This window comes from Crinia signifera, chromosome 3, assembly GCF_055691185.1.
Source record: "Crinia signifera chromosome 3, ASM5569118v1, whole genome shotgun sequence".
In the NCBI taxonomy this organism is placed as follows: domain Eukaryota; kingdom Metazoa; phylum Chordata; class Amphibia; order Anura; family Myobatrachidae; genus Crinia; species Crinia signifera.
In genome coordinates this window covers 5,728,069-5,754,594 of record NC_139219.1, presented here as the reverse complement: position 1 = coordinate 5,754,594, position 26,526 = coordinate 5,728,069, and the positions used below count along the sequence as shown (strand labels likewise).

At 46.9% G+C, this 26,526-nt stretch overlaps 1 protein-coding gene across 6 annotated transcripts in view; it reads right to left on the bottom strand.

Moving 5' to 3' along the window:
• The window catches only part of USH2A (usherin), a 739,769-nt gene that overhangs the window by 143,914 nt on the left and 569,329 nt on the right, over positions 1-26,526 (bottom strand). For all 6 annotated transcript variants that reach the window (XM_083175163.1, XM_083175160.1, XM_083175162.1 and 3 more), the window contains exons 55-59: positions 13,765-13,872; positions 13,494-13,677; positions 11,374-11,531; positions 1,983-2,141; positions 985-1,147 (exon numbers count right to left, since the gene is read on the bottom strand). In XM_083175163.1, coding sequence (XP_083031289.1) covers positions 985-1,147; positions 1,983-2,141; positions 11,374-11,531; positions 13,494-13,677; positions 13,765-13,872 — 772 coding nt within the window. The remainder of the gene's footprint in view (positions 1-984; positions 1,148-1,982; positions 2,142-11,373; positions 11,532-13,493; positions 13,678-13,764; positions 13,873-26,526) is intronic.

Sequence of the window (26,526 nt, the reverse complement as noted above, 5' to 3'; positions counted from 1 at the left end):
GCTTGTATAAAATTCAGTACAGTCCGTAATGAAGCGCTGCTGGTATAACATTCAGTACAGTCAGTAACAGAGTGCTGCTTGTATCACATTCAGTACAGTCGGTAATGGAGCGCTGCTTGTATAACATTCAGAACAGTCGGTAAAGGAGCGCTGCTGGTATAACATTCAGTACAGTCGGTAAAGGAGCGCTGCTGGTATAACATTCAGTACAGTCGGTAAAGGAGAGCTGCTTGTATAACATTCAGTACAGTCAGTAAAGGAGCGCTGCTGGTATACACTCAGTACAGTCGGTAAAGGAGCGCTGCTGGTATAACATTCAGTACAGTCGGTAACGGAGCATTGCTGGTATAACATTCAGTACAGTCAGTAAAGGAGCGCTGATGGTATAACATTCAGTACAGTCAGTAAAGGAGCGCTGCTGGTATAACATTCAGTACAGTCGGTAACGGAGCATTGCTGGTATAACATTCAGTACAGTCGGTAAAGGAGCGCTGCTGGTATACACTCAGTACAGTCGGTAAAGGAGCGCTGCTGGTATAACATTCAGTACAGTCAGTAAAGGAGCGCTGCTGGTATAACATTCAGTACAGTCGGTAACGGAGCATTGCTGGTATAACATTCAGTACAGCCGGTAAAGGAGCGCTGCTGGTATAACATTCAGTACAGTCGGTAAAGGAGCGCTGCTGGTATAACATTCAGTACAGTCGGTAAAGGAGCGCTGCTGGTATAACATTCAGTACAGTCGGTAACGGAGCGCTGCTGGTATAACATTGGGATAAGAAGTGTTCTGGATGGAATGAGGTAATTCAATGGAAGTCTGATCCCTGAATATTGCCACCACCCAGACGCCCAGTATGAAGGTTCTGTTTCTCCTATGTATTATACACATGGAATCCCTGCCCCCCCCCCCGGTACAGTACAGGTCACAGACCTAGCTACCCACCCCCCATAATATAACATGACTATGAAGAATTACGCTCTTACCTGTGGATGATGTATCTAGTTATGGCTCCATTAGGTTTTTTAGGAGCTTTCCAAGTGACCTTAACGGCTTTTTGTCCAGTTACATAAAGTATCGGTGAATCTAATTCCTCTGGTGCAGCTTCTGCAGTTACTGTAGATGTGGCGCTGCCAACACCGCAATTGCCTGTAATAAACACAGTATAGGAATATGCATATCGGTGTAGTCACCAGAATACATGATTATACATATATATATAGTGTCTATGTGTAACAGAAACACTGCCATCTGCCGGCAGCGGGTTACACTACATCTCTTTCTCTTTCACACATACAGAAACACAGAGGCAATCACAAGGAATCAGACTAGCTTTCAAAGCTTTTAATTTGAGCGGGCTTAGCTAGTATAACATGCATAACTACATGTGTTCCAACATGTGCTAAATGGCCCAATCCTTGCATGGTTGTTGCTGCGGTCACCGCTAATATCATCATTCTGATGTACCAAGCATTCGGCAGTGCTAAATTATTCCTTCATGAGCGGGCACTGGCATGAAGGATTATTGGCCAATAGACTCCTATGAAGTTATCAGGACTGACAGCTGGGTTATTCTTACAGATACTGCGTGTCCTTATACATCATTGCTGCATTTGCACCAGACATCCCAGGGGCGCTGTAAGAGAGGAGGTGGAGGAGGCCCTTGTGCAGCCTCCTCCGGCCGGTCCCCCTCCTTTTGCTGGGAGCAGCGCCCACCCACCGCCCACAGCACTAGTCAGACTCTACTGCACATGCGCAAATTGCTTCCCGCCAGCGCTGCTGGAGGGTAAGTATTAAAGAATGGGTGCAGTAACTCAGGGGCCTGTGCGCACCGCACACATTGCACCCATTATAAATATGTCGGCATATCCCGCGTGCTTCTGATAGCATTAGTTGCAATGCTAACCTGTACGCCAACCATGCTGTCCAGAACATCAATCGTATGCCAATGTACCATAGGGGTTTGAGAGACTTGCATTCTTACCATTCTGACAGGCTTGTAAGCGTATGTAAGTGTGAGCTCCCGGGATCAGGTCTTCCAATATGATGAAGTGTTTATCTCCGGCGGGGTGAACTTGTGCATCCATACAGCCAGCGTTCAGCAAGATGTTATACTCCAGGGGTACGTCTGGATTATACACACCTGGGAAAGGGGCAAGGAACATAAAAATACTGAACTTTAACATGAAATTTATACAAATACAGCTGTACGGCCTGAAGACCGGTCGTGGTTTTGTCTACATCTAGTTATTAAATCACTGAACACTCAGCAGCCTTTTATACTGTATGCCCCCCCCCCCCCGGAATTTATATGTTCCTCCTTATACTGGTGTACACTGTAGTACAGGACAGCCCCCGGGATACTGGGGATGACAATGTCTGGTTACAGCCAGATCCACAAAACAGGACACAAATGTCTGGTTGGCCTCAACAAAGTGTTCATCTAACCCCCTGCACCTTCTCCATCTACACTGATATTCCCCTAAAAACGGAAAAGAATGACATGAGTGTGGGTGTAACAAGGGCGGAGTGACCGGGGGATGCAGAAGAACATTCCGGACACTTCCGCCTTATCTACTCCAGTGTGGGGCCCTAGAAATCACATTCATGGAGCGGTCCCTGGTCCTATTCGGTGCTAATTCATGTAAGACACGTTACATGCTATGCAGAGGGGCAGACACGTTACATGCCATGCAGAGGAAGGATGGGGGGGGGGGGTGGCAGAGGCAAAGACATGTGCCAGGCCTCAATAGGCGGAACCTGGACTGTTACAGGCAGTATATGGGCACTGAGGGCAGAACCTGGACTGTTACAGGCAGTATATGGGCACTGAGGGCAGAACCTGGACTGTTACAGGCAGTATATGGACACTGAGGGCAGAACCTGGACCGTTACAGGCAGTATATGGGCACTGAGGGCAGAACCTGGACCGTTACAGGCAGTATATGGGCACTGAGGGCAGAACCTGGACCGTTACAGGCAGTATATGGGCACTGAGGGCAGAACCTGGACTGTTACAGGCAGTATATGGGCACTGAGGGCAGAACCTGGACTGTTACAGGCAGTATATGGGCACTGAGGGCAGAACCTGGACTGTTACAGGCAGTATATGGGCACTGAGGGCAGATCCTGGACCGTTACAGGCAGTATATGGGCACTGAAGGCAGATCCTGGACCGTTACAGGCAGTATATGGGCACTGAGGGCAGAACCTGGACCGTTACAGGCAGTATATGGGCACTGAGGGCAGAACCTGGACTGTTACAGGCAGTATATGGGCACTGAGGGCAGAACCTGGACTGTTACAGGCAGTATATGGGCACTGAAGGCAGATCCTGGACCGTTACAGGCAGTATATGGGCACTGAGGGCAGAACCTGGACCGTTACAGGCAGTATATGGGCACTGAGGGCAGAACCTGGACTGTTACAGGCAGTATATGGGCACTGAGGGCAGAACCTGGACCGTTACAGGCAGTATATGGGCACTGAGGGCAGAACCTGGACCGTTACAGGCAGTATATGGGCACTGAGGGCAGAACCTGGACAGTTACAGGCAGTATATGGGCAATGAGGGCAGAACCTGGACCATGACAGGCAGTATATGGGCACTGAAGGCAGATCCTGGACCGTTACAGGCAGTATATGGGCACTGAGGGCAGAACCTGGACCGTTACAGGCAGTATATGGGCACTGAGGGCAGAACCTGGACTGTTACAGGCAGTATATGGGCACTGAGGGCAGAACCTGGACCGTTACAGGCAGTATATGGGCACTGAGGGCAGAACCTGGACCGTTACAGGCAGTATATGGGCACTGAGGGCAGAACCTGGACAGTTACAGGCAGTATATGGGCAATGAGGGCAGAACCTGGACCATGACAGGCAGTATATGGGCACTGAGGGCGGAACCTGGACTGTTACAGGCAGTATATGGGCACTGAGGGCAGATCCTGGACTGTTACAGGCAGTATATTGGCACTGAGGGCGGAACCTGGACTGTTACAGGCAGTATATGGACACTGAGGGCAGATCCTGGACTGTTACAGGCAGTATATGGGCACTGAGGACAGAACCTGGACTGTTACAGGCAGTATATGGGTACTGAGGGCAGAATCTGGACCATTACAGGCAGTATATGGGCACTGAGGGCAGAACCTGGACTGTTACAGGCAGTATATGGGCACTGAGGGCAGAACCTGGACTGTTACAGGCAGTATATGGGCAATGAGGGCAGAACCTGGACCATGACAGGCAGTATATGGACACTGAGGGCAGAACCTGGACCATTACAGGCAGTATATGGGCACTGAGGGCAGAACCTGGACTGTTACAGGCAGTATATGGGCACTGAGGACAGAACCTGGACTGTTACAGGCAGTATATTGGCACTGAGGGCAGATCCTGGACTGTTACAGGCAGTATATGGGCACTGAGGGCAGAACCTGGACTGTTACAGGCAGTATATGGGCACTGTGGGCAGAACCTGGACCGTTACAGGCAGTATATGGGCACTGAGGGCAGAACCTGGACCGTTACAGGCAGTATATGGGCACTGAGGGCAGAACCTGGACCGTTACAGGCAGTATATGGGTACTGAGGGCAGAACCTGGACTGTTACAGGCAGTATATGGGCACTGAGGGCAGAACCTGGACTGTTACAGGCAGTATATGGGCACTGAGGGCAGATCCTGGACTGTTACAGGCAGTATATGGGCACTGAGGGCAGAACCTGGACTGTTACAGGCAGTATATAGGCACTGAGGGCGGAACCTGGACTGTTACAGGCAGTATATGGGCACTGAGGGCGGAACCTGGACTGTTACAGGCAGTATATGGGCACTGAGGGCAGAACCTGGACTGTTACAGGCAGTATATGGGCACTGATGGCAGATCCTGGACTGTTACAGGCAGTATATGGGCACTGAGGGCAGAACCTGGACTGTTACAGGCAGTATATGGGCACTGAGGGCAGATCCTGGACTGTTACAGGCAGTATATGGGCACTGAGGGCAGAACCTGGACTGTTACAGGCAGTATATGGGCACTGAGGGCGGAACCTGGACTGTTACAGGCAGTATATGGGCACTGAAGGCGGAACCTGGACTGTTACAGGCAGTATATGGGCACTGAGGACAGATCCTGGACTGTCATATCTATGGGAACAATTTGGGAACCGGGGGGGGGTAGGAGAACCCCCTGTCATAAGTAGGCATACAGCAAGGGGCGAGGGGAGCAGCGTTACAGCCTTGTCTACCATTTGTTAGAGTGGTACTATAAAGCCAGCAGCCTTCGTTATGTTTTATGGTTCATTCTTATCTGGTTTGGATGAAACGACACCAGAAGAGCATAAGAACCAATTTATCTTAAGTGCAAATGGCAGCTTTGTTATTTGGTGTCAGAGTTACCATGAGTGTAATGACAAGCTGCCACAACAGATTTCCGTGTTGACTAAAGAACAAGGTTCCGTGTGTTAATATTCCCAGCACAGCGCCTCTCCATAATTTACAGCTCAACGCTGATAGTTTATTTAACATTTATGAACTTACAATACAATCAGAAATTCATTATTATCCGTACAAATAAATAGTTGATATTTCTCTCTCTCGCTGAGAATTGGGGACATGTCTCAATAAGTGTTTTCTGCAGCAATAACTGAAGTACAATTTGTCGGGCGCCGGGGACCTAAATAATTAAAGTAATACAGTAAAATAAAATGAAAAACGAAGAAAAAAAAGTCTGGTTTGTGGCGTCTTTTAAGCAGCGCGGAATACTTGACCTATTGTGATACAATGCACTTTCATTATTTGTATCCTGGAGGAAATGTGTAACATTAGGAGAATGCTGAGATTCCGAGGAAACCATAGGTGGGTATAAATGTGATGAGGCGATAAGATCAATGCATTAGGGGTGATTCAGTACCGCACGCCAAGCAGTGGTTGATTGTTGCTTAGCGAGTGACACCGCAGGCACGGATGATGAACTGCACTGGATTTTGGTGCAGGGTGCTACACTTGTGTGTAACAAGCACACTGAGAAGGAAGCACACACATAGACTGTCTTGCTGTAGGTAATATGCACTAACAATGTGCCATAAATACTTCTGATCAACATCTTGTAGAGCCGGCAATAAGTGATGAACAAGAACAGGAATAAGGATGAAAGAAAGGGTAGTGGATAGGTGGAGTAGCCTCCTGTCAGAGGTGGTAGATGCCAAGACAGTAGAGTAAGTGAAACATGCATGGGGTATATACTGATATCCTTACACAGAAATAAGGACCCCATAGGGCTATGATTATACCTCTAGGATATGGGCAGAGTAGGTGGCCAAGTTCTTCTCCTCATTCTATATTTCTACTCCCATCTACCCGACATTACTACTGACACAATATTCATCCCACTGACCCGGATACATACAACCTAAATATGTTGTTTCTTGCCATCGCTGCGGACAGAACAACGCCTGCGTCCAATTCACTGGGTTTATGTGATTGGTTCAGAGGTTGTATAATCTGTGTCTTATCATTACTCCGTCACCTACTCATCCTCAGATTCTAAGCATTAAATATTCATACCGTAGGAATGGGATCTCGGAGCCCGGGCGTTCTGATGGTTTGCATGATAAATATTAGTAGGACACAAAGCCATTAACCGTCTAACCAGAGCCCTGCAACAAGACCTATTTAATAGAAGTGTCGCTGCCAGTCCACCTGCGCGCCCTGATGGGACGTCACATCCGTAGAATATTATAGCAAGAGTGCGGCTCTCGTTATCTTGGGCTTCTACAAGCACTTCAGTCCGTCTCTCACTATACTCTCATCATCATGTGTGTCCTTTACAACATGCTATCTATCACTGACAATGTGGCGTAATATGTATCATGTGTGTTCTGCCCACTATGTGTCCTTTACAACATGCTATCTATCACTGACAATGTGGCGTAATATGTATCATGTGTGTTCTGCCCACTATGTGTCCTTTACAACATGCTATCTATCACTGACATGTGGGGTAATATGTATCATGTGTGTTCTGCCCACTATATGTCCTTTACAACATGCTATCTATCACTGACAAGGTGGCGTAATATGTATCATGTGTGTTCTGCCCACTATATGTCCTTTACAACATGCTATCTATCACTGACAAGGTGGCGTAATATGTATCATGTGTGTTCTGCCCACTATATGTCCTTTACAACATGCTATCTATCACTGACAATGTGGCGTAATATGTAACATGTGTGTTCTGCCCACTATAAGTCCTTTACAACATGCTATCTATCACTGACAAGATGGCGTAATATGTATCATGTGTGTTCTGCCCACTCTGTGTCCTTTACAACATGCTATCTATCACTGACAAGGTGGCGTAATATGTATCATGTGTGTTCTGCCCTCTCTGTGTCCTTTACAACATGCTATCTATCACTGACAATGTGGTGTAATATGTATCATGTGTGTTCTGCCCACTATATGTCCTTTACAACATGCTATCTATCACTGACAAGATGGCGTAATATGTATCATGTGTGTTCTGCCCACTCTGTGTCCTTTACAACATGCTATCTATCACTGACAAGGTGGCGTAATATGTATCATGTGTGTTCTGCCCTCTCTGTGTCCTTTACAACATGCTATCTATCACTGACAATGTGGTGTAATATGTATCATGTGTGTTCTGCCCACTATATGTCCTTTACAACATGCTATCTATCACTGACAAGGTGGCGTAATATGTCTCATGTGTGTTCTGCCCACTCTGTGTCCTTTACAACATGCTATCTATCACTGACAAGGTGGTATAATATGTATCATGCGTGTTCTGCCCACTCTGTGTCCTTTACAACATACTATCTATCACTGACAAGCAGTGTTCCCTCTAAGCTGTGCGCACGTGCGCGCGCACACAACTCGCCGAACATGCGCACAGACATTACAACAGAGCGCACAAAGCAGCAGTGGTCCCTTTTTGCAGTGGTGGACTCAATTAATGTGTGTTTCACCCATTAACTACTTTGTGTGCTGTGTTTTGAATGTTTAAGTGTTTAATATCATTTTGAAGTAAAGTTAACACAAATGCTGAACGTCATTTTCCAGTTATATATAAGTGACGCACACAAATGTAAATTTCCTTCCAAAGTTGCACAGCCAAAATCTTTTGCCGCACACAGCCTTCGTAAAATTAGAGGGAACATTGCTGACAAGGTGGCGTAATATGTATCATGTGTGTTCTGCCCACTCTGTGTCCTTTACAACATGCTATCTATCACTGACAAGGTGGTATAATATGTATCATGCGTGTTCTGCCCACTCTGTGTCCTTTACAACATGCTATCCATCACTGACAAGGTGGCGTAATATGTATCATGTGTGTTCTGCCCACTCTGTGTCCTTTACAACATACTATCTATCACTGACAAGGTGGCGTAATATGTATCATGTGTGTTCTGCCCACTCTGTGTCCTTTACAACATGCTATCTATCACTGACAAGGTGGCGTAATATGTATCATGTGTGTTCTGCCCACTCTGTGTCCTTTACAACATGCTATCTATCACTGACAAGGTGGTATAATATGTATCATGCGTGTTCTGCCCACTCTGTGTCCTTTACAACATGCTATCCATCACTGACAAGGTGGCGTAATATGTATCATGTGTGTTCTGCCCACTATGTGTCCTTTACAACATGCTATCTATCACTGACAAGATGGCGTAATATGTATCATGTGTGTTCTGCCGACTCTGTGTCCTTTACAACATGCTATCTATCACTGACAAGATGGCGTAATATGTATCATGTGTGTTCTGCCGACTCTGTGTCCTTTACAACATGCTATCTATCACTGACAAGGTGGCGTAATATGTATCATGTGTGTTCTGCCGACTGTGTGTCCTTTACAACATGCTATCTATCACTGACAAGGTGGCGTAATATGTATCATGTGTGCTCTGCCCTCTCTGTGTCCTTTACAACATGCTATCTATCACTGACAATGTGGCGTAATATGTATCATGTGTGCTCTGCCCTCTCTGTGTCCTTTACAACATGCTATCTATCACTGACAAGGTGGCGTAATATGTATCATGTGTGTTCTGCCCACTCTGTGTCCTTTACAACATGCTATCTATCACTGACAAGATGGCGTAATATGTATCATGTGTGTTCTGCCGACTCTGTGACCTTTTCAACATGCTATCTATCACTGACAAGGTGGCGTAATATGTATCATGTGTGCTCTGCCCTCTCTTTGTCCTTTACAACATGCTATCTATCACTGACAAGGTGGCGTAATATGTATCATGTGTGCTCTGCCCTCTCTGTGTCCTTTACAACATGCTATCTATCACTGACAAGGTGGCGTAATATGTATCATGTGTGCTCTGCCCTCTCTGTGTCCTTTACAACATGCTATCTATCACTGACAAGGTGGCGTAATATGTATCATGTGTGTTCTGCCCACTCTGTGTCCTTTACAACATGCTATCTATCACTGACAAGGTGGCGTAATATGTATCATGTGTGTTCTGCCGACTGTGTGTCCTTTACAACATGCTATCTATCAATGACAATGTGGCGTAATATGTATCATGTGTATTCTGCCTTCTCGGTGTCCTTTACAACATGCTATCTATCACTGACAAGGTGGTGTAATATGTATCATGTGTGTTCTGCCCACTCTGTGTCCTTTACAACATGCTATCTATCACTGACAAGGTGGCGTAATATGTATCATGTGTGTTCTGCCGACTGTGTGTCCTTTACAACATGCTATCTATCAATGACAATGTGGCGTAATATGTATCATGTGTATTCTGCCTTCTCGGTGTCCTTTACAACATGCTATCTATCACTGACAAGGTGGTGTAATATGTATCATGCGTGTTCTGCCCACTCTGTGTCCTTTACAACATGCTATCCATCACTGACAAGGTGGCGTAATATGTATCATGTGTGTTCTGCCCACTATGTGTCCTTTACAACATGCTATCTATCACTGACAAGATGGCGTAATATGTATCATGTGTGTTCTGCCGACTGTGTGTCCTTTACAACATGCTATCTATCACTGACAAGATGGCGTAATATGTATCATGTGTGTTCTGCCGACTCTGTGTCCTTTACAACATGCTATCTATCACTGACAAGGTGGCGTAATATGTATCATGTGTGTTCTGCCGACTGTGTGTCCTTTACAACATGCTATCTATCACTGACAAGGTGGCGTAATATGTATCATGTGTGCTCTGCCCTCTCTGTGTCCTTTACAACATGCTATCTATCACTGACAAGGTGGCGTAATATGTATCATGTGTGTTCTGCCCACTCTGTGTCCTTTACAACATGCTATCTATCACTGACAAGATGGCGTAATATGTATCATGTGTGTTCTGCCGACTCTGTGACCTTTTCAACATGCTATCTATCACTGACAAGGTGGCGTAATATGTATCATGTGTGCTCTGCCCTCTCTTTGTCCTTTACAACATGCTATCTATCACTGACAAGGTGGCGTAATATGTATCATGTGTGCTCTGCCCTCTCTGTGTCCTTTACAACATGCTATCTATCACTGACAAGGTGGCGTAATATGTATCATGTGTGCTCTGCCCTCTCTGTGTCCTTTACAACATGCTATCTATCACTGACAAAGTGGCATAATATGTATCATGTGTGTTCTGCCCACTATATGTCCTTTACAACATGCTATCTATCACTGACAAGGTGGCGTAATATGTATCATGTGTGTTCTGCCCACTCTGTGTCCTTTACAACATGCTATCTATCACTGACAAGGTGGCGTAATATGTATCATGTGTGTTCTGCCGACTGTGTGTCCTTTACAACATGCTATCTATCAATGACAATGTGGCGTAATATGTATCATGTGTATTCTGCCTTCTCGGTGTCCTTTACAACATGCTATCTATCACTGACAAGGTGGTGTAATATGTATCATGTGTGTTCTGCCCTCTCTTTGTCCTTTACAACATGCTATCTATCACTGACAAGGTGGCATAATATGTATTATGTGTGTTTTGCCCACTCTGTGTCCTTTACAACATGCTATCTATCACTGACAATGTGGCGTAATATGTATCGTGTGTTCTGCCCACTCTGTGTCCTTTACAACATGCTACCTATCACTGACAAGGTGGCGTAATATGTATCATGTGTGTTCTGCCCACTCTGTGTCTTTTACAACATGCTATCTATCACTGACAAGGTGGCGTAATATGTATCATGTGTGTTCTGCCCACTCTGTGTACTTTACAACATGCTAATAAAATAATAATAAATATCGGAATATATTTTGCAAGCTTGTATCCCAGAACATGTTCTACAACACAAACTTTCCAGTAACACCATGACATACCTGGAACTTTCCAAGCCACGAATACCGAATCGGGCCCCAGCACAGTCACATTGTAAGGAACAGGGATCTGCTCTGGGGTTTCACTGGGTGTCTCCACAACATAGATGGTACTGACGTTGCTTCCAGCCTCCGTTCCGGCTTCCAGCTGGTAAAAATACCTAAATAGGAAAAACAAATATTGTACCACATGAGGAGCGCTGGCAAATCACCGGACAAAAGACAATGGGGGAGTTACACCCTGCTCCAGAAGACGCGTGGACATTGTCTTGCAGTAGTTGGAAACTGTGCAAAGAAATTCATTTTTCTCTGACTGTCAACTTTATACATTTACATTTAGACATTTAAGTAAAGGGCAAAGTGATAAGTATTATTACTATTTGTCTTTTTCTAGGAAGAGAAAGATGAAGGAGAAAGGAAGAGGAGGATGGAGGTGGAGTATGAAAATGAGGAGAATGACGGGGAAGATGGGAGGAAGAGGCGGTTGATGTTGAAGAGGACGATATATAGGAGAAAGATGACTACTACTAGCTTTTTATTCTTTATTTTTATTTATCAGCTATTTATTTATAATCCTGAAGTTTTCATTGTCATGTTGCTACCATGGCAACCACAGTCAGAGACTTTGGAACTCTTCCTCCTTCTCCCCCTCCACACACCACATGACCTGCGAATACTCTGTTGCTATCTGTGTCTGGCAGCCATACTTTTCTTTAAGGCTGTGTGTATAAGGTGTATATGAAATATAAATCTCCTTTGTGTTTAGACTTGGGTCCCACCTCCAAGATCTTATTACGGTATTCAAATAATCAAAAATACAGAAAGATCTGAAATCCTAAACTCCCCTTGTCTCTAGCATTTTGTATATGTGAGACTCAACCTGCCTATACTGTACTGTGTGCCTGAGCTCCTCCTATCCCGGATTGCAGTCACACCTGTCAGGGCCATAATGAACCACGATCCCTGAGGACCCGGTCCTGGGTGGATCCCTTTTCTCTGCTAGAAATCCATTGAGCCTGTATCAGACCCGTCTCTGGCAGAGTATTCTACAACTTGCTACGGAGATCCCAAGGATATCCAATACAAAGCGAGTGCTGGCTCTTATCTTCCCCCAGTTCGGAATTTGGATTTAAACCTAATATTTGGGGCTTGGATTGCAAAACTACACATGATTTTGTTCTGTTTATTCAATGATTGTTTTTAACCGATTTTGAACCTAACAAAAATGTCTTTATTTTTATTTTTTTACAGTTTCTTATAAAAAATCGAATCCAAACCAAAACCCTTCATGGTGGTTTTGCCAAAACCAAACCTAAAACACGAAGATGAATCCGAGCCAAAGCCTAATTCATCCCTAGTACAAAACTCGTGGATTTATTTACACTTGGATTAGACGAGCGGTTTTGTGCAATTTGCTTCCACTTCTGCATCAGCCACTGGGTGTATGCGGACTATTAGGGACAGGCTACTGTACATGAATCCACAAAGGTGTAGTCAGCCTGCCGCATCTGATACGTGTTCCAGGCAGAGACAGACAATCTTTATTTTAAGTTATTTAGAAGAATTACACTTAAAAAAATGATTTAACCCTGCGTTTTCCATGCATAGCCCAAAATATGTCCCTTGTGCGCCTCCATTAGATCATTGATCCTATTTATAAAGATCCCTCTGGGCTGCGTCAGCGCTGGACATGGGGAAAGCAGGCTGGCCGCACCTAGAACAGTAACGCAGTGTGTGTGGAGGATAGACTGGGTTTGCTGAATAACCTCTAGTATTTCACCCTAGAAGATGCGCAAAGAAAATAACAAGAGAAAAATAAACACCGTCCGAACAGACGACAAACTTTTTGTGCTTAGGGGAGAAAAAAAACCTCTTAACATTGTTTTATGGGCTATCGGGTTTTATTCCGGCACAGCGGGGAATGTAGCCAATACAAGTGTCTGTAATATATGCGATGACAGAGAACCTGGACAAGCTTTTGTCAATGCCTTTCAATGATTAAGCAATAATGATTTTTCCCTTTATAAAAGGGGAAGTAAAAGTCTTGTTTGTACCAGACCCAGATACAATATCACTGCAAATCATTGCCTGAAAGCTTAATATAGATCAGAGCTAAACATTACCTGCTGTTGGGCTGTAGGCCAGTGTCTGTGTAATGCAGACATTCCCCACTTCTGGTGGAAATGACTGTCCTGTTCCGTATCAGTCTATAGTGGGAAACCATCCCATTGGGCATCTCGGGTTCTCTCCAATATAGTTCCAGCACTGAGGAATTGATCGTGACGTGACAGGGATCTAACCGCACTCCTAGAACAGAACGGCTGACATTTGGGTTGCGCTCTGGATTTATACAGTATTTCTACAGCATTTTTGGAATAGAAAATAAGAGTTTACCCTGAGGCGGAGCCGGCGAGGTGCGGCCTGACGTCATCGGACTGCTATTGCATCCAACGGAGGTGCACGCCGTCAGGAAGAAGACGTATTTCGTATATGGACGAAGACCTAAATGAATCAAATAAAAATAAATAGATAGAAACTGCAACAGGCCTCATAAAAACAGTCAAATATATATTGAAAAAGTCATGTAACATTGTCAGGGGAACAGCCTTGTAACACAGCCACCGAGCTGCCGGTACTGATTTACCTTCTGTTGGGCTGATAGCCCAAACACCTGGACTGGGCCTAAATGGATGTGAACCCTCCTTTCTTCTCACCATCCAACCCCGTGACCCTATCCCGCTCTTTGTAACAGTCAAAGGCTCTCATCGGGGTGCAGTCAATATACCAACAACCACTGGCAGACAGTAAAAATACTGACTCGTTCAAAATACAGACATTCAATATGTTGACATGGTCAAAATGTTGACATTTGAAATGCTGACGTGTCAAAAAGTCCTCGTGAGTTTTTCATAATTTATTTAACCCATCTTATGCAGCTCTAACCTTTTGGAGAAAAATCAGAGACACAGACGTAGCCCCTCTCATTCAGTCCCGGTGCCCACCAGAACCTCCCCTCTGGGGAGAGAAACTCCATTAAACTGGGACACGTGTGCATCTCATGCGCACGCGCGTCCCAGTCTCTCGGTAGTGGGGCAGCGGGTCCCTGCCCGTTTTCGCTCCAGGGAGATGGGTTAGGGGGGAGAGGTCGCGGTGGCAAGGGGGACCTTCATCGGTGAGGGAGGCGGCGGGGACCCGGGGGAGCTCAGTTGCCATGGGGCGCGCAAGCGTCTCGTGTGCGCACCCATATATGGAACTAGCCACGCCCTTTGGGTGGAGCATGACATGCCCCTTAATGGGGTGCTGTGCAAAATTCTACTGACTACTTCAATCTCCCTGAAACTAGTTTTCAAAAGTAGGCAAGTATGACCCAGTCACAGTTCCGCAATAGAAGTTGTCCTGCCTTGGTTCTGCTTAGAGAATTGCCCCTGCAGTGCCCTGCCAGTGACCATTGGAGCCCAGGTTAGCACAGACCGTTAGCACAGACCCCTAGTTACCACACAGCACCGCCAACAGTGGACCCCCTATCTGGGGAGAGAGATGTCAGAAATCTTTGTTACCCTTTACCCCCAGTGGCTGCTAAAGGGTGGGGGCGGAGCAAATCTTCTCCTGCTGAACTCTGGGCATGGTGTTTTTCTGTACGTTATTGAGTAGCGCAGCGCACCATCGGTAGACGACCGCATTGCTAAGTGAGTTCCAAGTAATGTAATGTGAAGCCATATACAGCCCAGGAGCTGACTGCCTCGTCCTCCAAGCTTTGATAAATCTCCCTGCTGATGTTATTTTTGCACAATCAGTTTGGGATCCTCAAATGATTTGCGCCATAACTTTACATAAGGGGCGGAATGCAAACTTTTTGAAGTTGAACACTTTCCCCTCCATTAATAAGCGCAGTATTACAGAGGAGCCGAATAAAACAGGACCCAGATAAAGGCGCTTTATTCCGCTGACGGCGAGAGGACACTAATGGCTATAAATCTGCTTAGCCCGGTAGCTCGATAAATGCAAACTGAAAAATGTCACCCACATTGTGAGCAGCAAAAGTAATGTCAGAAGGCAAAAGGGAGAGAGATTTAAATAGACGCCTGGAATCAACACAACACAACTTCCCACATCAGCCAGGGATTGTCCCGCCGCCATTATAATGTATCTCTCTCTTTTTTTCATTTGAAGGATAGAAGGTGCTTAAAATCCTGCATGCAATCTTTAAATGACCTTCGGGGAGAGCTCGCGCCAGCTGACGGGAGCCGGTGAACCCATTTGCAGAGCGCAGCATTTTCCTCCAGGACAAAAACAGTCACCAATTAGTGACAGTCACATCTCTGCCAAGCCCCTTGCACTAAATCAGAGCCCATGCAGAACCACTCCAGAATAAAACACATCAATTAGTGCGGGAAGACGCACACAATAGAGGCGCTGGACGTGTCGGGATTTATGCCTCACTACTTCGGGCAAAAAGAACTTCCAGAGAACCGACCTGGGTGGAAGTAAAAGGCGGCTGACAACTGCGGAGACATCTGGGGCGCGTGAGACAGGAACAGAGAACAGGGCTCATTCCAAGCTCTGGATGTCCCCATCTGCAATAACAGCGGCCCGGGAACATGGCTCATACAGGAGAGACTATTATCTATCATTTAGATTTAGCATGTGACTAGATCCCACCCACCAAGGGCCCGATGAAAGGTTCCAGGTGCCCTAGACTAATTTACTTAGCTCCCCATGTATGAGCGCTCATGGACTCGCCAGTCATACTGCCCATGTGCATGTAATGCTGCTATACACACGTGTACGGGCGCTCAGGGACTCGCCAGTCATACTGCCCATGTGCATGTAATGCTGCTATACACACATGTATGGGCGCTCAGGGACTAACCAGTTATACTGCCCATGTGCATGTAATGCTGCTATACACACATGTATGGGGGCTCAGGGACTCCCCAGTCATACTGCCCATGTGCATGTAATGCTGTTATACACACGTGTATGGGCGCTCAGGGACTAACCAGTTATACTGCCCATGTGCATGTAATGCTGCTATACACACGTGTATGGGCGCTCAGGGACTCGCCAGTCATACTGCCCATGTGCATGTAATGCTGATATACACACGTGTATGGGCACTCAGGGACTCACCAGTGACACTGCCCATGCGCGTGTAATGCTGCCATACACACGTATACGGGCACTCAGGGACTCACCAGCCATTCTGCCCATGTGCATGTAATGCTGCTATACGCACATGTATGGGTGCACAGGGACTCACCAGTTATACTGCCCATGTGCATGTAATGCTGTTATACACACGTGTATGGGCTCTCAGGGACTCACCAGTCATACTGCCCATGTGCATGTAATGCTGTTATACACACGTGTATGGGCGCTCAGGGACTAACCAGTTATACTGCCCATGTGCATGTAATGCTACTATACACACGTGTATGGGCGCTCAGGGACTCACCAGTCATACTGCCCATGTGCATGTAATGCTGCTATACACACGTGTATGGGCACTCAGGGACTCACCAGTCATACTGCCCATGTACATGTAATGCTGCTATACACACGTGTATGGGCGCTCAGGGACTCCCCAGTCATACTGCCCATGTGCATGTAATGCTGATATACACACGTGTATGGGCGCTCAGGGACTCGCCAGTCATACTGCCCATGTGCATGTAATGCTGCTATACACACGTGTATGGGCGCTCAGGGACTCACCAGTCATACTGCCCATGTGCATGTAGTGCTGCTATACACACGTGTATGGGCACTCAGGGACTTACCAGTCATACTGCCCATGTGCATGTAGTGCTGCTATACACACGTGTATGGGCGCTCAGGGACTCCCCAGTCATACTGCCCATGTGCATGTAATGCTGTTATACACACGTGTATGGGCGCTCAGGGACTCACCAGTCATACTGCCCATGTGCATGTAATGCTGTTATACACACGTGTATGGGCGCTCAGGGACTCGCCAGTCATACTGCCCATGTACATGTAATGCTGTTATACACACGTGTATGGGCGCTCAGGGACTCACCAGTCATACTGCCCATGTGCATGTAATGCTGCTATACACACGTGTATGGGCGCTCAGGGACTTACCAGTCATACTGCCCATGTGCATGTAGTGCTGCTATACACACGTGTATGGGCGCTCAGGGACTTACCAGTCATACTGCCCATGTGCATGTAGTGCTGCTATACACACGTGTATGGGCGCTCAGGGACTTACCAGTCATACTGCCCATGTGCATGTAATGCTGTTATACACACATGTATGGGCGCTCAGGGACTCCCCAGTCATACTGCCCATGTGCATGTAATGCTGTTATACACACGTGTATGGTCGCTCAGGGACTCCCCAGTCATACTGCCCATGTGCATGTAATGCTGTTATACACACGTGTATGGGCGCTCAGGGACTCACCAGTTATACTGCCCATGCGCATGTAATGCTGCCATACACACGTATACGGGCACTCAGGGACTCACCAGCCATTCTGCCCATGTGCATGTAATGCTGTTATACACACACGTGTATGGGTGCTCAGGGACTCACCAGTCATACTGCCCATGTGCATGTAATGCTGCTATACATACGTGTATGGGCGCTCAGGGACTCGCCAGTCATACTGCCCATGTGCATGTAATGCTGCTATACACACGTGTATGGGCGCTCAGGGACTCACCAGTCATACTGCCCATGTGCATGTAATGCTGCTATGCACACGTGTATGGGCACTCAGGGACTCACCAGTGACACTGCCCATGTGCATGTAATGCTGTTATACACATGTGTATGGGCGCTCAGGGACTCGCCAGTCATACTGCCCATGTGCATGTAATGCTGCTATACACACGTGTATGGGCGCTCAGGGACTCGCCAGTCATACTGCCCATGTGCATGTAATGCTGCTATACACACGTGTATGGGCGCTCAGGGACTCACCAGTCATACTGCCCATGTGCATGTAATGCTGCTATGCACACGTGTATGGGCACTCAGGGACTCACCAGTGACACTGCCCATGTGCATGTAATGCTGCCATACACACGTATACGGGCACTCAGGGACTCACCAGTTATACTGCCCATGTGCATGTAATGCTGTTATACACACGTGTATGGGCGCTCAGGGACTCACCAGTCATACTGCCAGTGTACATGTAATGCTGTTATACACACACGTGTATGGGTGCTCAGGGACTCGCCAGTCATACTGCCCATGTGCATGTAATGCTGCTATACATACGTGTATGGGCGCTCAGGGACTCACCAGTCATACTGCCCATGTGCATGTAATGCTGCTATACACACGTGCATGTGCGCTCACTGACTCACCAGTCATACTGCCCATGTGCATGTAATGCTGCTATACACACGTGTATGGGCGCTCAGGGACTCACCAGTCATACTGCCCATGTGCATGTAATGCTGCTATGCACACGTGTATGGGCACTCAGGGACTCACCAGTGACACTGCCCATGTGCATGTAATGCTACCATACACACGTATACGGGCACTCAGGGACTCACCAGCCATACTGCCCATGTGCATGTAATGCTGCTATACGCACATGTATGGGTGCACAGGGACTCACCAGTTATACTGCCCATGTGCATGTAATGCTGTTATACACACGTGTATGGGAGCCCAGGGACTCACCAGTCATACTGCCCATGTGCATGTAATGCTGCTATACACACGTGTATGGGTGCTCAGGGACTCACCAGTCATACTGCCCATGTGCATGTAATGCTGCTACACACACGTGTATGGGCGCTCAGGGACTCACCAGTCATACTGCCAGTGTACATGTAATGATGTTATACACACACGTGTATGGGTGCTCAGGGACTCGCCAGTCATACTGCCCATGTGCATGTAATGCTGCTATACACACGTGTATGGGCGCTCAGGGACTCACCAGTCATACTGCCCATGTGCATGTAATGCTGTTATACACACGTGTATGGATGCTCAGGGACTCACCAGTCATACTGCCCATGTGCATGTAATGGTGCTATACATACGTGTATGGGTGCTCAGGGATTCGCCAGTCATACTGCCCATGTGCATGTAATGCTGTTATACACACGTGCATGTGCACTCACTGACTCACCAGTCATACTGCCCATGTGCATGTAATGCTGCTATACACACGTGTATGGGCGCTCAGGGACTCACCAGTCATACTGCCCATGTGCATGTAATGGTGCTATACACACGTGCATGTGCGCTCACTGACTCACCAGTCATACTGCCCATGTGCATGTAATGCTGCTATACACACGTGTATGGGTGCTCAGGGACTCACCAGTCATACTGCCCATGTGCATGTGATGCTGTTATACACACGTGTATGGGCGCTCAGGGACTCACCAGTCATACTGCCCATGTGCATGTAATGCTGCTATACACACGTGTATGGGCGCTCAGGGACTCACCAGTCATACTGCCCATGTGCATGTAATGGTACTGTACACACGTGTATGGGCGCTCACTGACTCACCAGTCATTCTGCAGATGTGCATGTAATGGTGCTATACACACGTGCATGTGCGCTCACTGACTCACCAGTCATACTGCCCATGTGCATGTAATGCTGCTATACACACATGTATGGGAGCCCAGGGACTCACCAGTCATACTGCCCATGTGCATGTAATGCTGCTATACACACGTGTATGGGCACTCAGGGACTCACCAGTCATACTGCCCATGTGCATGTAATGCTGCTACACACACGTGTATGGGCGCTCAGGGACTCACCAGTCATACTGCCCATGTGCATGTAATGCTGCTATACACACGTGTATGGGTGCTCAGGGACTCACCAGTCATACTGCCCATGTGCATGTAATGCTGCTACACACACGTGTATGGGCGCTCAGGGACTCACCAGTCATACTGCCAGTGTACATGTAATGCTGTTATACACACACGTGTATGGGTGCTCACTGACTCACCAGTCATGCTGCCCATGTGCATGTAATGCTGCTATACACACGTGTATGGGCGCTCAGGGACTCACCAGTCATACTGCCCATGTGCATGTAATGCTGCTATACACACGTGTATGGGTGCTCAGGGACTCACCAGTCATACTGCCCATGTGCATGTAATGCTGCTACACACACGTGTATGGGCGCTCAGGGACTCACCAGTCATACTGCCCATGTGCATGTAATGCTGTTATACACACACGTGTATGGGTGCTCACTGACTCACCAGTCATACTGCCCATGTGCATGTAATGCTGCTATACACACGTGTATGGGCGCTCAGGGACTCACCAGTCATACTGCCCATGTGCATGTAATGCTGCTATACACACACGTGCATGTGCGCTCACTGACTCACCAGTCATACTGCCCATGTGCATGTAATGCTGTTATACACACGTGTATGGGCGCTCAGGGACTCGCCAGTCATACTGCCCATGTGCATGTAATGCTGTTATACATACATGTATGGGCGCTCAGGGACTCGCCAGTCATACTGCCCATGTGCATGTAATGCTGCTACACACACGTGTATGGGCGCTCAGGGACTCACCAGTCATACTGCCCATGTGCATGTAATGCTGCTATACACACGTGTATGGGTGCTCAGGGACTCACCAGTCATACTGCCCATGTGCATGTAATGCTGCTACACACACGTGTATGGGCGCTCAGGGACTCACCAGTCATACTCCCACGTGCATGTAATGCTGCTATACACACGTGTATGGGTGCTCAGGGACTCGCCAGTCATACTGCCCATGTGCATGTAACATAGGTTATACACACGTGTGCCCAGGCTATGACCATCCCATGGTTTCTCCAATCTCCCGCCACCACTTATCTTAGACCAGGTACTGTAAGTGTCACCATTGCTGTGGGTTCCCTGTGTTAATCACCACAGGGGTTATGTTGTCTGGAACAATACACAGCGCTGTCACTCTAGGAAATCATTTGTAATTCAATTTGTCTGAACTGTGGTCATGTGACGGCTGTCGGAACTCTGAGCGGGGACAGAGGTGTTACCTATGACAGATGGGAACACAGTGTTGTACTGATTGCCATATGCCTGTACTGTATGCCATACACCTGTACTGTGTGCCATACATACCTGTACTATAGCCATATACCTGTACTGGATCCCATATACCTGTACTGTATGCCATATTCCTGTACTGTATGCCATATACCAGTACTGTATCCCATATACCTGTACACAATATATAACTGTACTGTATGCTAAATACCTGTACTATATGCCATATACCGGTACTGTATGCCATATAAACCTGTACTGTATCCCACAAACCGGTACACAATATATACCTGTACTGTATGCCATATACCGGTACTGTATCCCACATATACCTGTGCTGTATGCTATATACCTGTTTACAATATATACCTGTACTGTATGCCATATACCTGTACTGTATCCCATATACTGTACCTATACTGTATGCCATATACCTGTACTGTATGCCATATATACCTGTGCTGTATCTCATATACCTGTGCTACAGTACTTACCATATACCTGTACTGTATGCCATATACCTGTACTGTATCCCATATACCTGTACTGTATCTCATATACCTGTTCTACAGTATATACCATATACCTGTACTGTATCCCATATACCTGTACTGTATTCCATTTACATTACATGTACTACAGTATATACCATATACCTGTATACCTGTACTGTATCTCATATACCTTTACTACAGGATATAACATATACCTGTACTGTATCCCATATACTGTATACCTGTATGCATACAATATGCCTCTACTTTATGCCATATACAGTACCTGTGCTGTATGCTATAGACCTATACTGTATGCCATATATACCTGTGCTGTATGCCATATATACCTGTACTGTATTCAATACACATGTACTAAATGCCATATATACAGTACCTGTACCATGTGTCATATACCTGTACCGTATGCCATATACATGTACTGTATGCCATACTGTATATACCTGTACTGTATCCCATATACCTGTACTGTGTGCCATATATACAGTACCTGTACTGTATCCTTTTTACCTGTACTGTATGCCATATATACTTGTACTGTATCCCATATACTGTATACCTGTACTGTATGCCATATACAGTATACCTCTACTGTATGCCATATATACTGTACAGTACCCCATATACCTGTGCTGTATCCCATATACCTGTACTGTATACCTGTACTGTGTGCCATATATACCTGTACTGTATCCATTTTACCTGTGCTGTATGCCATATACTATATACTTGTACTGTATCCCATATACCTGTACTGTATCCCATATACTGTATACCTGTACTGTATGCCATACAGTATATACCTCTACTGTATGCCATATAAACTGTACGTGTACTGTATGCCATATACCTGTACTGTATCCCATATACTGTATACCTGTACTGTATGCCATATACAGTATACCTCTACTGTATGCCATATATACTGTAAGTGTACTGTATGCCATATACCTGTACTGTATCCCATATACTGTATACCTGTACTGTATGCCATATATACCTCTACTGTATGCCATATATACTGTACGCGTACTGTATGCCATGTACCTGTACTGTATGCCATATATACCTCTACTGTATGCCATATATACTGTACGTGTACTGTATGCCATATACCTGTACTGTATCCCATATACCTGTACTGTATACCTGTACTGTATTTCATACACATATACTAAATGCCATATACAGTATACCTGTACCGTATGCCATATACATGTACTGTATGCCATATACATGTGTGTATATACAGTACAGGTATATACATACTGTATATACCTGTACTATATCCTATATACCTGTACTGTGTGCCATACAGTATATACCTGTACTGTATCCTTTTTACCTGTACTGTATGCCATATACCTGTACTGTATGCCATATATATATACCTGTACTGTATCTCATAAACCTTTACTGCAGTATATACCATATACCTGTACTGTATCTCTTATACATGTACTGTATCCGATATCCCTGGACTGTATGCCATATACTGTATACCTGTACTACAGTATATACCTGTACTCTATCCCATATACCTGTACTGTATCCCATATACATGTACTGTATCCCATATACCTGTACTCTATCCCATATACCTGTACTGTATGCCACATACATGTACTACAGTATATACCATATGCATGTACTGTATCCCATATACCTGTACTGTATCCCATATCCCTGGACTGTATGCAATATACATGTACGGTGGATATCTATTACCAAACCCTGCCAACTCTTCTCATAACCCTCTTTTCCTCACTCACTGTGTACCCCTTCTGTGTCACCTCTGTCTGTCTGCCCCCCCCCCCTTCTGTGTCACCCCTGTCTGTCCCTCCCCTTCTGTGTCAGCCTTGTCTGTCTACCCTCCCCTTCTGTGTCACCCCTGTCTGTCTGTCCCTCCCCTTCTGTGTCACCCCTGTCTGTCTGTCCATCCCCTTCTGTGTCACCCCTGTCTGTCTGTCCCTCCCCTTCTGTGTCACCTCTGTCTGTCTGCCCCCCCCCTTCTGTGTCACCTCTGTCTGTCTGCCCTCCCCTTCTGTGTCACCCCTGTTTGTCTGCCCCTCCCCTTCTGTGTCAGCCTCGTCTGTCTGCCCTCCCCCCTTCTGTGTCACCCCTGTCTGTCTGCCCTCCCCTTCTGTGTCACCCCTGTTAGTCTGCCCCTCCCCTTCTGTGTCCACCTTGTCTGTCTGCCCCTCCCCTTCTGTTTCCGCCTTGTCTGTCTGTCCCTCCCCTTCTGTGTCACCCCTGTCTGTCTGCCCCTCCCCTTCTGTGTCAGCCTTGTCTGTCTGCCCTCCCCCCTTCTGTGTCACTCCTGTCTGTCTGCCCTCCCCTTCTGTGTCACCCCTGTCTGTCTGCCCTCCCCTTCTGTGTCACCCCTGTCTGTCTGCCCCTCCCCTTCTGTGTCACCTCTGTCTGTCTGCCCCCCCCTTCTGTGTCACCTCTGTCTGTCTGCCCTCCCCTTCTGTGTCACCCCTGTTTGTCTGCCCCTCCCCTTCTGTGTCAGCCTCGTCTGTCTGCCCTCCCCCCTTCTGTGTCACCCCTGTCTGTCTGCCCTCCCCTTCTGTGTCACCCCTGTTAGTCTGCCCCTCCCCTTCTGTGTCCACCTTGTCTGTCTGCCCCTCCCCTTCTGTGTCCGCCTTGTCTGTCTGTCCCTCCCCTTCTGTGTCACCCCTGTCTGTCTGTCCCTCCCCTTCTGTGTCACCCCTGTCTGTCTGTCCCTCCCCTTCTGTGTCACCCCTGTCTGTCTGCCCTCCCCTTCTGTGTCACCCCTGTTAGTCTGCCCCTCCCCTTCTGTGTCCACCTTGTCTGTCTGCCCCTCCCCTTCTGTGTCCGCCTTGTCTGTCTGTCCCTCCCCTTCTGTGTCACCCCTGTCTGTCTGTCCCTCCCCTTCTGTGTCACCCCTGTTAGTCTGCCCCTCCCCTTCTGTGTCCACCTTGTCTGTCTGCCCCTCCCCTTCTGTGTCAGCCTTGTCTGTCTGCCCTCCCCCCTTCTGTGTCACTCCTGTCTGTCTGCCCTCCCCTTCTGTGTCACCCCTGTCTGTCTGCCCTCCCCTTCTGTGTCACCCCTGTCTGTCTGCCCCTCCCCTTCTGTGTCCGCCTTGTCTGTCTGCCCTCCCCTTTAGAATGTAAGCTCTCACAAGCAGGCCCCTCCTCCCTCATGTGCCCTTACTTCTCTTATTTTCACCCAATACTCTCTTCAGCGGCATCTAATCCATCAGGGGTTTTTAATCCCCTATTGGAACTCTGTGAAATTGCGCTATATAAGGATATGTGATCTATATATGAATATTTCCATGGAAGTTCCAGCAAACAGTGAATGTTACACATCAGTATAATCGCACAACACTTACCAGCTGCGGAGTTCCCAGAGAGGCGTGTGGCTGCGGCCTGCCGGCCCCTCATCGGTAAGGTTAGACCGGTGACAGCAGGTGAGAGCGGTGCACAGGACAGGGCTGCCAGTCAGTAATGAATGCTATAAAGGCCATTTATTGACAAGCTGCCATGTGACAATCAGGGAAGATGATAGCCACAGCCTGTGGGATCCCTGTCACACAGCACAACGGGCCTCAGCTTACTCCCAGCGTTGCTAACACCTCTGAATAATTAACGCAGGACTTCCATCTTCTGTTACTTCAGGCCTCTTTTATACATCTTTAGAGGATTATAAGCAATTTATGGATTTCACATGACGGCTACATTTACCACAGTTCCCACAAAGCATTTATGATACAATGTATCGCTCTCATGTAATTGTAATACGGCCGGCGTTCTCCCCTCGCAGCGAAGACAGGCATGGCTGCAGGCAGACAGGGCAGACACCGAACAAGGTTCAGGACAAAGGGAGCCCCTCAGCTGTCACGGGACACGTAACATTTTTATACGGCACTGTATGGTCAAAATGCTGACACAGTCAAAATGCCAACAGTTGAAATGTCAACAGGTCATAAAGTTGACATGAGTTTTTCTTGTTTTTTTTTCTTTGAAACAGACTTGTTCTTACTTCAAGTAAGTGCGTTAGGAGGGGGGAGGGGGATTGAAAGGGAACAGCAGCACCTCTGTAAGTTCTCTGTGTTATTTAAGGAAAGAATATAGCTAGAACATAAGTATATATCAGTGCGCTTGTTTAGCATATACCGTGTGACGACATTAAAAAGATTACAATGTTTCAAAATTCAGTGTTTTTATTATTTACATGAAATATGATTGATAGTGTTCATTCTAGCACCCGACAACTTTGAAAACCCATGCAGTTCCTCTTCCCTGCCTGGGGTGTCGCTGTCTGCTGTAGTGCTTCTAGCACAGTGTAGTCTGTATAACAGCACTGGTATGCAAACCAGACCTGTGCTAGAAACACCACAGCAGACAGCGACACCCCAGGCAGGGAAGAGGAACTGCATGGGTTTTCAAAGATGGCGGGTGCTAGAATGAACACTAACTGAAACTTGATGTCACATTAATTTCACAGAATTATCCACAGAAAGGGCCTTATTCTGGTTGATGCGTACTTTCCCGAATACTTTCGGATCGCGTTTTTACGGCGTCTGCGCATGCGTGGGGAACGCAAGGCGCATGTGCCAAGCATGGACTC